Source organism: Apostichopus japonicus, chromosome 18 (assembly GCF_037975245.1).
Source record: "Apostichopus japonicus isolate 1M-3 chromosome 18, ASM3797524v1, whole genome shotgun sequence".
Classification (NCBI taxonomy): Eukaryota; Metazoa; Echinodermata; class Holothuroidea; order Aspidochirotida; family Stichopodidae; genus Apostichopus; species Apostichopus japonicus.
The window spans coordinates 15,721,846-15,737,279 of record NC_092578.1 but is presented as its reverse complement, the minus strand read 5'-3'; the positions used below and the strand labels follow the sequence as shown (position 1 = coordinate 15,737,279).

At 38.7% G+C, this 15,434-nt stretch overlaps 1 protein-coding gene across 1 annotated transcript in view; it reads right to left on the bottom strand.

The window, feature by feature from the left end:
• Positions 1–15,434, bottom strand: part of LOC139958994 (polypeptide N-acetylgalactosaminyltransferase 1-like) — a 61,704-nt gene that overhangs the window by 36,468 nt on the left and 9,802 nt on the right. The window contains exons 2-3 of the mRNA XM_071956464.1: positions 1,848–2,076; positions 804–1,234 (exon numbers count right to left, since the gene is read on the bottom strand). Of these exons, the coding sequence (XP_071812565.1) occupies positions 804–1,191 (388 nt within the window). The 5' untranslated portion in view covers positions 1,192–1,234; positions 1,848–2,076. The remainder of the gene's footprint in view (positions 1–803; positions 1,235–1,847; positions 2,077–15,434) is intronic.

The window sequence follows — 15,434 nt, the reverse complement described above, 5'->3', positions numbered from 1 at the left end:
CAAATATACAAGTTTTCTAATTGAGGATAAGCTGTTATTTCTTTTAGCCAAACTATTGGGTGCGTTTTCACCAGAGAATTATTTTGTGTTTTCACCGTTCACGTAAGAGAAATAATGTATGGTAACAACTTAAAATTAAAAGAAACTATTGACAATGAAGTGTATAAATCGATAGAGTATATTCCCTTCCCCTCCCAATTCAATCGCCTCCGCACCTCACTCTCTTCCATTCCACATTGGAAGATGAGGACAAATGCCAAACGATACAGATAATGTCAATCTATTTCCCAGCCTTATTCTTTCTCTACCCCAAACGTTCCTCTCAACGGAATTGCACTGGACGTTTGAAACGTTGTGGTCTCCACCACTGAATAAGGGATTATCCGCGGCCTCCCATCACTGAAGAGTAAACTGTTATAATCTTCAGTAGATGCCGCTTTAAGTTACCTGACAATCATGTGAGGACTTCGCTGAACTTGAGAATAAGTCTTTCGTGAAATATATCGACTGGAATGAGTATCACCTTTAGCATATACTCCATATATATTGGGGTCATGACCTTAGTATATACCTTAATCTTTACAAATCCGACTACATGTAATAGCTGTTGTTAAAGGAAATCATCGGGGGAATAGAGATTATTTTTGCTTTATATCGGTCACGTTCTAGATCTTTCATTGATGAAACCATGTGAACATGTATCTATACATACCGGACAACACCTAATTTGTATTTACATAAGAAACAACAAATGATTAAAACGTATTAATGATCTTGTCTTATATGGTGATAGGGAGGCTTACCTTGGAGATTACTCCGGGTGTCGACAACTTTCAGTTTCCTTTGGGAACCTCCTTCCAATCTCCTTTTCAAGTTATCATCTGAATTGATCTTCAAACTCTTCCTGATCTCTTCTTCTTTTTCTTCTCTCTGTCCGCTGACTAAGAACTGATCAACTTTCACCTGCTGTTCCGAGCTATTATTAACTCGTCGCATTTCAGAGAGTTTGTTGTAACTCTGTTCTGGCATTTCTCGCGTTCCATCGGATTTGTATTGAAGCGGTCGTTGTTGTTGTCTGTTCTCTTGACTCGATAAGAAACACGTCTGTATTAATTGCACGGCGTACCAAGATACGCAGATTAGAAAAACAGCTCGATAAGCGAAACGATATCTCCAGCATCGTAAAGGCATTGTGGATTCAGAATAATCTCTGTCCCTCAAATATATACTTTCACTGAGATGAAGACATCCCTTAAGAAGAAAAAAAACGTGATGTATTTCCGCAAGATTAGTTAGGGAAAAAAAATTGTACTCAATCTTTAAAGAATTTCCCAAGATTTTGACTTCCAGAGAAATATTCTTTCTGTAGTAACCGATGCATTTGACAACCTGGATCTAAATTCGGCATCAAAATGCAAACTCAGTCATTCTGAGAAATTCTAAGGCTTCATTAAATTGATAGATTTGACTCATTTTGTCAAGAGATTCTTCGACGCAATGCCTGAGGTAGATTTCCCCGTACTTTTTTTAATTTTTCAAATCAAGATGTCGGCAATTTATAAAAGGAATGACAGCAGCAATTCTTCAGAGAGAGAGAGAGAGAGAGAGAGACGCCGAGGGGAAAAGACAGATAAATAAATCTCTTCACAGAATTAAATTTGCTGGAAGATCAAACATGATTTTGTTGTTTTTGGTGTGTTAATATTTAGTTTGCTTATTCATAACGATCAGACAAGATTGTGAAGGCTTAAGGGCTATTGCCTTTTATTTGAAACCATCCTCATTCTCTCTAATATCGATAGAATCAAACTTCGTCAGTGAAAGAAAAATCTGTCATAGATTTTTACCGATATTAAAACAGTTGGCAAACAGGCAAAATGTTCATCTCATTTTCAGCGGCCGTATATATCATGTTGCTCTTCACTGGATTCAAAATGAAAGTGTGGAAGATGAAATTGCTTCTTTTTTTTTCCACGAATGATCTCGGCTAATCCCTGTATTCGTCTTGTCGATATTTTAAGCAAACCACTCTTCGTACAAGTACTGCTCGCTAACTTGTCCGGCGTTGTGGTAATTCTGATGAAACCAAAAATAGATGAGATTAGTTTACTAGTCGTCTGCAAATTTTCGCGCGCAAACTCGGAATAGGCTACTATATGGTGACTGTCATTATTACACTTAGGCTCGTATATCCTTATTCCATGTGATGAGAATTAAACGGATCTTCGCAATATGTTTTATGAAAAGTCATTCAATGTGTACAGAATCGACACGAAAAATCAAAGCAAGCTCACCATACTTACTGATACAGTTTTAGCCCTTGCCCCCTCCCCCCCCGACTCAGAACCTCCAGGTTATATGCGGTGGCGGCACCAATTTTTTCCACAGTGGAAGGGGTGACAAGTGGACGGGAAGCACACCATTTGGGGAGGGGTGGAGTAGGTGGACAAACACAACACGGGCTTATGTTTGTCTTACCGGAGACGACAGGACTGGGGGGGGGGCTTGAAATATTATGATCGGGAGGGGGAAATATGTTTCCCATGCATGGTCCCCTTTTTGTAATTTAAAGTATAGTCTGGTCTCTTTCAGGATTTCAGACGAAGCACGAAACTCTTTTTTTGGGGGGGGGGGGGGAGGGGGTCTTCTTTCCTGCTTTTCTTGTTCTTTGTCTTTACTGCAAACTTCATGTTAGTCGTTATGCCAAGATATATAATCGTGGAAATATTCAATAAACAAAGAACAGTTTACGCTGCCAATCACTATTTTAACCTAGAAATCTCTCCCGAGGGAGAGGCGTTTCAACTTTCATCATGACTTCACAGGAGTCACGTACATGTACAAAGGTTATAGAGGTTTGACGAGGTGGGGGGGGGGGAGGGTGTAGTGAAATTTGTTTGTGATCCAATGCTGTTATCGCTACATTCTGCACTCTGAGAACAAAGATAGCTATCAACAACCCCAGAAGGAGAAAGTGAATACGTTATATCAAATACTCCCTATAGGCTTCAGCGACAAACCGCGTCAAGAATATTCCATATTACTATCATATAGATAAATGTTTTGGTTTTCTGAAAAACTTGTATGTCACTAAATTGCAACACAAGCATGTGATTAGAAAATGGTTGGTTTTATCCTCATTCCCTTTGAACCACCTAAACTTATACACAATCTTTTACACGGCATTGTATGTGAACTTCAGTAATTTAATTTAATGTGGTTGGGAATTTTGTTTTACAGAAACGAACCAGAATGCAAATACACATTGTGGTTTCGATGATGTAACATGGGCAGTTAACTTCATGAATCTAACGTAATGTATGGGGAGGGTTTACAACATACTTGATCTTAGTAATACAGTGGAAAGCAGTGTGATGTGACAAACAATAAACTCACAATGACACAGGCTGTCCTGAAATGACCGTTGACCTCAACAACAGGCTTCTTGTACTTAATATGATACATCAACATACTAAATGTGAAATATTGTGTAAAACATAGTTTACACAATTTGACCCCTGTTGACCCCAAATGACATTCGACCTCCAATTAAACAATAGGCTTCTTGTACTCAATGTGGTACTTCTACACACCAAATATGAAATTGGTCCGACCTTCCCTTCTTCATATATCGTGTTTGTCGTTTTATCGCGTTCACAAACGCACACACACATTCGCCATCATAAATGCAAAAGGTTACGATTGTCATCGAAACCAAAAACAAATGTAACATTCAATTTATATAAGATAATTCACTTTACCTATTCCATTACATTTGTTAAATGTCAACATTCGTCGACCTCTTGAGCGAATATGTTCCACTTGCTTAAAGCAGTTCGTTATGTGGAAACGTAAGGCGCCGTCAGAAATGTTAAAGATCTTTAGGCGCCGTCAAAAAAATGTTAAGATCTTTCTCTGCCATTTTGTTGGAATTCATCCTGCACAAAATGTTGAAATGGCGCCATTAAATAAATTATCAATTTATCAATTTTCCACAAATTGTTCAATCGATGACATTTGATCAATAATCATTTTGTAGCATGTTGAGTTCCTCGCTGATTAGATTTACGCATAAGTTGTGATTTTGTGTCAAACTATTTATTATTATTATTATTTATTGAATTTCATATAGCGCAACCCCAACAAAGTTTTCGGTTGCGCTTAACATCAAAATACAAAGATAGAAAAACCAATTATAAGAAAATAAGATCTCAAATGGCGTAGAAAAATATACTAGATGAATGTACAAAAATATACAATTGCTATGAAATTCAAAGAGAAAAATAGAAAATGCAAAATGTTATATAAAATGTAAAAGAGAAATTCAAAAATATGAAATATAAAGAATACAAAAATTGAAAAATTGAATATAAAAGTGATTAGCCAGGAAATAAATATGTTTTGAGTTTTCTTTTAAAAATTGCAAGATTCTCAGAATGTTTGACATGGTTAGGTAATTTATTCCATTGCTCGGCGCCAAATACACTTATTGCTCTTGAAGCAAAAGTGGCCCTCTGTGTTCGTGGAATGATCAGTTTATAAAGAATATTATTTGAACGTAGAGACCTACTAGATTGTGGTGCTAAAGTGAATCTAGATATAAGATATTGAGGAGCAGATTTATCAACAACGCATTTAAAGACCAGCGTTAATATTTTGTGCAGAATTCTTTGTCTGATGGGAAGCCAATGCAACTCCTTTAAAGCTTCAGAAGCACTATCCTCCTTTCCTCTTTTCAGAACAAGTTTGGCAGCCATGTTTTGAATTCTCTGAAGCATCATAATAACAACATTTGGTAGATTAGCATAGAGGGAGTTAGCATAATCTAAGTGACTTATCACTAGTCCTAAAACAATAGTATGGCAAGCATCCTTGGTTAGTAAATGTCTAATGTTTCTTACAAGTCGAAGTCCTGCCATGGCAGCTCTACATTTGGCAGCAATGTGAGTCTTCAACGTTAAATGAGAGTCCAGATATGCGCCTAAATATTTTACACAATTTGAACTATTTACGGTAGTGTTATTGATACAAATACTGTCTAAAGCACACTTAGATAATAATTTCTTCGATCCAACTTGTATATATTCAGTTTTAGTTTCGTTCAGTTGTAGTCTATTCTGGTCCATCCAAACTTTCACATCCCTCATAGTTGTTGAAATTTCATTTCTGACTGTGTTTGCCTCATCGAAGGTTGGTTTATGCGATTGTTTAATTGCATGATCATCCGCATAGCCATGTAATTGGAATGAATCCGGAATGACGTATCGCAATGTGCTTGCATATGCCGAGTACAAAGCAGGTCCTAACAGACTTCCTTGTGGGACACTGAAATCCAGTCTTTTGGAAGATGATAATGACCCATTGATATTTACACAACATTGTCTGTCAGAGAGATAATTTGCAAACCATTCTAAAGAAATTTTACCAAGCCCATATTCATTTCCTAGCACCTCCAATAACACTTTGTGGTCTACAGTATCAAACGCAGCCGAAAGGTCCATCAAGCACATTTGTGTCACTTGCTGTTTCTCCATGGCCCATAACAAGTCGTCCAATAAGCTTACGAGAGCAGTCTCACAGCTGAAATTAGCTCGGTATGCAGACTGATATGATGGAAGAGGAGCCGATGACTGAAAGTGCGAATTCAACTGTCCAAGTACCACTTTTTCGACTACTTTGGAAAGAAAAGGGAGATTACTTACTGGTCTGTAGTTTGACAAATGTAAGCCCACGCCATGCTTTTTGATTAATGGTCGAATAATTGCTTTTTTCCATTCATTAGCAAACATACCATTTTCCAGAGAAAAATTTACAATCTTTGTAAGCGGGCTTATGACCACTCCCAAGACAGCCTTCAAGAGTGGTGTTGGTAAGATGTCAGATTGACAAGTTTTTGATGACATACTGCTTATAATACTAGCAAGTTCATCTTCTGTCACAATTGTAAAGGCAGTAAGATTTTGCGATATTTCTCTCATGGGCGGCTTGTAAAGTTCATTGTCATGAAGGTCGTTTCTTATACTTGTGATCTTTTGTAGAAAATAATCAGCAAAACTATTTGCAAGCGTATCATCATCTCGAAAGTCCGATGGCAATGGGTTATTAGCTTCTTGACCGGTGATTCTTTTAACCAGCGAGTAAAGGCGCTTTGTGTCTTTGCCGATTTCCTGAATTGAGTCGCTAATAACATTTTCTTTTGCAAACTTCAGCATGGAAGAATATTTTGATTTTTCGTTTCTAAAAGATGTCCACGTTTCAGCAGATTTCCTTCTCTTCCAAATTTGCTCTTTGTTTCAATTATAGCCTATTAACTGAAAAAATCTCATTTTTGTGAAAAATTGCTACTGTATTTACAAAAAGATCTTAACATTTGACGGCTACCCTTATCGTTTTCATAGGTTAGCAGTATCATCCGTTTAATGCTTTTGTAATACCGTCTAAAGTAAGTTCCATATATCACAGAATACCGTACCTCATTCAATGAATCGCGCGTTCCGTGCGAATACTGTGCGAGTATGGGTTTTAAACGGCCGATCAATATAGCCTAATTACTTGACGACATGAACAACTTCCATCTTAAATAGTACAGTACTGGTTATGTGTGCAACTTTGGCTAGGGCTAATGTAACTACATAGGGGCCTACGTTATGAAAATTTGTAGGAAGTGTTTATATTGTCTTTGAGAACATAAATTATGAAGGTATATCATTAAATGAAAAACATTTGTTGTGACACTTAAGCAAGGAATCGTCAATTCATTTATATATGTATAGGCTACATGTATATATAGCCTATACATATAGGCTATATTGCAGTATAGTATTTACACAATATATTTACTGCGTGGTCCGCGAAACCAGACATATGCAAAAATGCAAGCATCACAAACCGCTTTAAAATGGATACATTTATGGCAGACAGATAGACAAACAGACAGAGAGTCGTGAAAAAAATCGTGTTCTCTGTTAGACATTTTTAACTTTCTCAATGTCACTCCCTGGAGATTTCTTCTGCATTAAATATTGTTTGTTTTCGTTGCAGAAAATCTACTTAATGTGTTATGACACGACGAGGCATTATAACATTGGAAACTGTATTAACCCGATACTGCCACGGATTATACGCGACTGAAGACATGTTGAGACAAGTTGATTACAGATTATAGATATTTTACCAGAAAGTTTAGATACAATTGGCTTCTTGATTCCTTGCCACTTTTTGTTTGAGAACGATCAATATGCTCGCTTGTAAACAAGATTGTCCAAGTGTTGACCATTACTGATTGGAAGTGACCACTATAGGTGTTTTAACGATGCAAACAAATTTATCATGTACGGAGTTTCATAGAAGCATTTCTTCGACGGTTACTGTTTGAAGGTCAGACTTTACGTCGACCTCCAATGACCCTTGACCTCCACCAATTTCAATAGATTCTGTTGTACCAGGGATTTCGCAACTTCCTGGTTGTACTCATCAAGAGGGCTCTACCGATCGTTCACCCAAGTTGTTGTCTTTACAGGGTTTTCAGACTTTGACCTCTGTTGACCTCACATGACCATTGACCTTCACTTCAAAAGAATACGATTCTCGTACTTGATAAGGTGGGTACACACACAAAGTATGATCATCATAAGACCTTTACCTTTTTGGAGCTACAGTGTCAAGAAGGTTACAAACTTTGACCTGTGTTGACCTTACATGACCCTTCACGGCCTACATAGGAAAGAATAGAGTTATCGTACTCAACAAGGTGGATGCCTCTGCAAAGTATGAACTTCATCCCAACCTTTGCTTTTGGAGTTATCGTGTTTACAAGGTTTCAGAATTTGACCTTACGTGACAGTTTGACCTTCACAGGAAAGAAAAGGGTTCTCGTGCTCCACACACCAAATAAGATGTTCATTCATCAGACAATTTTAGAGTTCCAGTACTTACAAGCCAAAGCAACACACACGAACGTACACGCACACGTACACAATCACAGTCGCATATATAGGTTCCTTTGCAAACTTCAGGCACATACATGTATGTGCCTATATACAATAGATACTTTATACATGCTCAATTTGTCATGCTAAGTTTGTGTGCTCTTTATATTCTCGTTCTTTCATCTTTTGTTCTCATTGCTCATTGCCACTTAAAATCTTTCACTGAATGTTCCACATTTGATTTTGAGTCGGTAAACAAGAAACATTCTTCATAATGAGACTGATGACGCAAACGGACTAATAAAACTATAGGTGCAGAGAGCGAGAGAGATGGAAAGAGGTGGAGAGAGAGAGGAAACCAGTTAATAATGATAGATTGGAAACAAGATACATTCTTAAAATTGCGCTCCTGCAAGAAACAAGTAATTAATCTATCTACTCACGTGATACACAAAAAGCAATACATATAAGGCAAACTCGAATGATGGGTGAGAAAATGTAACAGCACATGTCTGATTTTATTCGCGGTTTTATAATTAAAGAGGGGAAAAAATCTACTTGAGGTGTTTTCTTTTATCCTTGTTCATCTGGTAATTTCCATATCATCGGTACATAAATATGTATGTATCTATGTATGTATTTTAGATTGAAAGGCACCGGCGTTTACCACTAAGCTAACACTCCCTGAAATATGTAGCAAATGCTAAATATACTATAGGTATAGCAAACTTATACCCATAGGCGTAGGAGGCGGGGGCTGAGGGGGGGGGGGGCTGCAGCCCCCAACCAATTTTTTTTGTGAAAATTCGGGCAATATGCTGAGAATTTTTCGGGCACCTCCTGAAAGAAAAATAATTTGCAATGTGTTTTTCAATGGTTAAACTGATATTATTATAATCAGGATTATTGTAACGACTTCCCCATTTACTATAACCAATATGGAATGGTTATAACACGGCAAATGATTGTGTGTTATTGGCATGCGATGTAATAACCGATGCATGCCTATATGGTATGCACATTAAGATGTTGAACGCGCGCGAAAAAGTTTGGTTATATTTCTCGGGCAAGTCGTTACAGCCCCCCACCCCCCAAATCAAATTGGGCTCCTATACGCCTATGCTATACGCCTATGCTATAGAAGTTTCCTACCGGTAGAGGTATAACGGGTATACTGTATTTGAATCATATTTGAATCCATAGAAAATAATGATTAATCTCACGGAACAATCTAACCATCCGACCTCGAGCACTTTCGTTCCCACATCAAGCTTGCGAAATTTGTTATGCACTATCACGAATAAGACAGGAAGGAATATTATATTTAATATTTCAAGGAGGCCAACCAACACACACTATGGCTATATATTAGATTAAAATCCCTTGAGCAAGGAAAGAACAAAATTTGTTAATATTAAGGTATCTTAATTGGTCCTTTCAAGTATTTTCGACAGACTAGTGAAAATAGCTTGAAGGATTAAGGGGCGCCTGTTCATTCCAATTGAAATTCGAGAAACATCGTGGTATATGCACACACGCACATATATATCGTCTATATATCTGTATATGGTAAAAGGTATACACGAAGTCAAAGTGATTGGTCGCAAAGGGATATTACACAGACAGAAAAGAGAAGAAAGAAAATACTGTATATTTCTTCTTTTTTTTGCGGCTTTGCTTTTGGTCGAAACTCATCTGGTGGATATTTTTGGTAAAAAATGTGTAGCAAAATTTGGCCAAAAATAGTGATTACTACTCAAATACAAAAGACCGTAACTGATCAATTTTTAAGAATCATCCTAGATTTTTTTTGTACTCAAAACATGTTACTTACAGAGTTATTGATGATTTCGTTTCATTCCAAATATTTTGTCGCCCTAGACACATTTTGCTGCTATGAATGTGATTATCACAAGGTATTGACATACAAATTGCACTACAAGCGTACTATAAGGAAATTTTTTCCCAAGATTTTTTTTTGTAATGAAAGTGCCGTATAGCTATTGTAAGGTATTAAGCGGCATTTTTTTTGATGAGCGTTTAGTTAATCATAGTATCGGAACTTCACAACCTCCTCCTCCCCACCCCTCCCGGCCACCCCCTCCCGGCCATCCCTCCCGACCACGACCCATCCAGCATAAATAAAGATCATTGCAAAAGCAAACATTGTTTTACAAATATTATACCAGTCCCGTATTTTTGAAAATGACGATACTTGTATCATGTTCCATATTCCTAGATTGCCTGTATTGTTATTTCTGTGGATTAAAGGTCGGACTTTCCTCGATGCACTGGCCTGCTTTTTAATGTTATGTCAAACGGGACATGCAATTTGCGCAACTATATCTCAAAACCGGAAGCGAATGTAACCTTCAGTAAGAATAATTATTAATTTGGGCCATGTATTTCATCTTGCAGACACTTAACGGAAATATCACGCCGTTAGTGAGGTCATCGAGTATATAGTGTTATATTTAGTATGCTGATAAATATATGCATGACTGACTATATACAACCATGGGCAATACTCCCATACAACAACTTAAAAAATAGAGATTAAAGCATGGCGCCTTTAATGATCCTATTTTTGAGAATCGCACTCTCGTCAAGGTTTCTTCCATTGAACGCCGAATGAGAGGTACAGATGGAGAAGCATAATATCGATTAAGCTGAACTTTTAAGAGTATCATACGTCACAAGAGCATTCCACCCAAAGATATTGTAATATATACAGCTCCAACAGATATCAAAGATAACAAGGTATCACGTTTCATTACGGTCTGCATTTTGTAGCGACACGAACAAAACGTCACTTGCAAGCAACAGAATGTAACTTTTTCAGATGGCCGCACGCGGTTTGGGGCGAGTCTTCAATGCCTTTAAAGCACATAAACGCCGTGTTATTTGAGGTATATAATGTACACGCTTTACCTATGACCACGGTTGTCATTTGTATTGCTTATATACGACGAAACACTTCATAAAGTTAGCTGGTGAACGGCCGCCATCTTAACGGAAAACGTCATTATGGAGGTTTCATGTTTGACACCGGAAGTAAGTCTCCTGACAATACAATTACGTCATGATAAATTCATCGTTTCTAATGTGTTTCTTTTCTCTCAAATTTAATTAACGCCAAAGGATAATAAATGTTGTCTGGGATCCTCCGATTGGTTTCCTCTATGACTGACAATTTATCTAGTAATATATTTCCCTGGTCCTTTTTTCCTTGTAAGTAGACTTTTTTATCTATTTCTGAAGGGTTAATGAGGCCCAACGTTTTGCTTTCTACCAATGAATGGATTCATATATCACCCCTGGTTACAAATTCAATAACGTCAAAGTAGCTTACCAGTCCTGTAAAAGTTATGACTCACAATACGTTCAACAACAAATGGATTGGTTTCAAAACACTAACAGACCAAACTAATGACATTATAACGGCGCAAAATCATTCTTGTAGTCAAGTCAATGTTTTGTCCCCCCCCCCCACCAAAAAATCAGGTATTTATAATTTCAATTTGTTCCATTCAAGCAAACAGTATAGGATCAGTTTATCACTTACCCCGGAAACTGGACGGAGAAGGGAGATGGAGGCTATGGGGAGTAAAATTAACGGACAAACCTACTACTAGGTAACAAAAATGTTATGCTGTGTGGTTGTTGGAATGCCTTTATCGACATGCTCATTTTCTTATATTTTCGATGTGAATGACTTTAAATCTCGCAAGGCAAGCAAAAATTCATTTTTTTTAAAATGAATTTTAGAATCAGAATTTGCAAAGCCACTTACAGAAAGTAATCATGATTCTAATAAATGAAGAAAACCATAACTAATTCATGTATAAACGTGATATAGGCTATAAATTGGGTTATATTTTGACTTGTTGAATTCTTCAGTCTTGTCTGCGAAGAACTATTGAAGAGTTGAATACCTCCTAACTGGAATACAATGTTTATTAGCTCTGTTTATAGGGAAGTTGTCCATCACAAGTTATTTCGACCACACTGAAACCACATATATGGTAGTTTGCTTTCTTTTATCTAGTTTGTAAAAGCTAGCACATAATTATCAATAGCGTTTGGCAACGTTTTTTTTTAATAAATCAATTAATGGATCTCCAGTAGCTAGATGACCATGAACCGATAACTGAGCATCAAAAAAGACCGGTAGCTAGGCTTTATTTAATACACCGAGTTAAGGAAATTATTAATCATATACCGTAGGAAGGACTAGAGTCTGGCACGCACCTGTTCGTCACTCGCTACGTCGAATGGATAACGGCACAAAGGTAAGCCCATTACTTGTGTAATATTCCAACAGTAAACACAATTAGCACAATTCTTTCAAAAAATGATGATCTTGTCCTAAAACCTATTCACCATCCTCCGTGAAACTGTTCTGTCCTTATCGCTGAAGGTCAAGAACGGAGACTCATTCTGAGCGAGCTCTGCACCCAACCCCCCTCCCCCTCCCCCTCCCCGCCCCTCCCTCCGGCAGGCAAGCAGTTTTGCGAACAACTTTTCTTCACGATGAGGACATGGCTACTGCATAGTAGCCCCCTCCCCCATCGCACTGCTGTATCTTCTGTTCGTCACCTCGGAGTGAAATAAGAAACAGCCAGGATAAGCAGGAAAATTCCCTAGTTGAACAAGTTACATGCATACTGTGTAAGATTATTATGATCGGGGTCTTTTGGGATACATGTTGTTTTTACAGCGTTGCTACACTGAGAAAGGTTATATAGAGGTAACATGCACCCAAGGATGATCGGCAGGCATTTCGTCTCGCAAACACAGAAAACATTGGCTCATTTCCATGACAATGGAATGACAATGAATAAGGTGTAGCGGAGCCTCATTTGCATATTAACTGAAATTCCAAGTGCCTATCTACCGAAATATGACGTCGCCAATAAGGATAACGTCTTTCATTTAAATGTGAACCTATTATTTGAAACGCCTTGAAAATTTGACAACATTAAGCCAAATTTAACAAAGTTAGGAGGTTTAGAGAAATCGTTGCCACGGTGTGTGATCTCAACGGTACTGTATCGTTCTCGTACAGTTTCTGTTATGCGTATTCTGTTTTTCGACAAGTTGTTGTTATTTCTGCTATACACATGCATGCGATTCGCAATGCTAAACGTATCACATGATGATATGTTGAAAGAGGATTCTTGCATATAGTCAACGCATACCACATGGCAGACGTTATGGCCTTGTTCGCTTGCCATAGTGCTGGCTGTTGCTACGTGGTTTCTACGGAGAGCCAAACGTTCCATAAATGTCGAAAAAGAAAGTGAAGTGTCCAAGTTAATATATATATGTCCAAATCGATATCAACATGTTACAATTCGATATCAGCATGTTACAATTCCATATGAACATGTCGAAACAAAATACAATATGCCATTGCGTCTATCAACATGTCAAATTCAACATCAGCATGTCGAAAACTTGTAACAGCATGCCATTACTACATTGGTCATGTCAACATGCTATATTTACGTCGTGCTATAATTTTGGCACTTCGGCGCGCGCCAACGTTTCGTATATGTCGAGATTTATTTCAGTATGTCCAAAACTTGTGTCAGCATGGTGAGCGAAGAGTAGTGAAGTATTGCCATGACAACGTTGCACATGGTTCGTGTCGTTCACACGGTACTATGGTTGAATATACTGTAGCGGAAAGCTACGACTTTTCCTTAGTGAGATACGTTTCGTTCCCTCAGGGGTTACATCTGTTGCGCTCCGCGGAGGTAACGAGAGATGTTTATCCGGAAAAGGAACAGGAACTGATTACGTAATTTTGCTATATCGATGTATTCCCGTGACTGGCATAGGCAGGCACGGCGGTGGGTGTGTGAGTCGATCCCATTGGTCGCAACTCATCGTAGTTATATACAGGTAGTCCATGATTGGTCTAAGCCTTTTTTTACAGTTTATGTACGGACGTGTGTATACGGGGGTTATTTCCGGGGTATTTTAATGAAGGGTTCTTTCGTAAATGAGTGAGTCAGAGAGTCGGAGAGTCGGTCGAGTGCAAGACGAGGAACTTTCCTTCCGGCGGCTCGTGGTAAAGCCTTCGATATTTGCCTAAGTCCAAACAAATGTGTTTAGGCATTTTAGAGTGCCCGACATCTGCGCTGCCCGAGTCCAGCGGATTGCCTGACACCTGCGCTGCCCGAGTCCAGCGGATTGTCCGACACCTGCGCTGCCCGAGTCCAGCGGATTGCCCGACACCTGCCCTGCCCGAGTCCAGCGGATTGCCGACACCTGCCCTGCCCGAGTCAAGCGGAATGCCCGAAGCCTGTGCTGCCCGACACCGGTGGATTGCCGACGTTTAGACTGCCCGACCCTTGCGCAGCCCCAGTGTTATGCCTGCGTATCCTTGGGTTGTGCCCGACCCCAGTACGTTATATTGGGCAAATGTTAATATTGTGTATTATACGCTGTAGATGTAGAACGAGATGAGAAATTATACTTTTATTAAACATACAACTCTGGTGTCTGCCTCCTGAATTAGAGTTAATCTGTACCCGTCCCCCATCTACCTCCCCTACCATCCTCCAGTTGGTTTCGAGACAGGTTTTACACTACCAGACGTTGGCGGCGTTACAATACGTTTTAAACTGCTGCAGTAGGTGGAAAATATACCATTGAGAATATCTTCAAGCCCCTATTCGTATTAGTCGCGCCAAAGCTTTGTCCAAACAAAGCAGTTCATTTAATATAATCATTCATAATGAATGTTTTGCAAGAAACTTTTTCTTCCATACCGCGTTTGGTTGGAGAAATAAACCAATGCGTCAGAGAAAACCAGCTTTCGATAGCACCACGCCTCCGAACTCGTCTAGAGGCAACGTTAGAAATAAGAGTATGTATACCCTAACTTTAGCCTTGGTCTAGGCATTGCCTAACTTAGCATAGGCTAAATACAAGTAGAACTTAGTTGAAGTAAATCCCAAAGACAGAGCACGGACTGGATCAAAGGGAGAAAGGGGCCTAGTGAAATTTCCCCAAGAATATTCTTACAAACTTTCAATTTATTGTCCGCGTCCAATGACTCACGAATGGATCAACAAGGCATGTGGCGGCGTGTTTATCGGCAAATTTGAATGTAGCCTATGCTGAAATTTGTAATTTGAGAAAAGGGGAACAGACTGACCAGAGAACGGATGTGTACGGTGTATTTAGCATCGATGGAACTGGAAATTAGCAGTTTTGTGGTATAGTTAACTAGCCTGTCAACTCCTCACCCTTGTCGGTATCGATGCCGAACGTCCAGGCCGACTTTGTTCATAATATTAATTCAACGCAAATTCTTACTCTGATGGTACGTGGGATGGTGTGCAAAGGTCTGGCAAATATTATCTCGTACAAAGTCATCAACGTGATATCCCTTTGGCTTAAATATTTTATTTCCTTCTCTCAACATGCTGACACAAGTTTTGGACATACTGAAATAAATCTCGACATATACGAAACGTTGGCGCGCGCCGA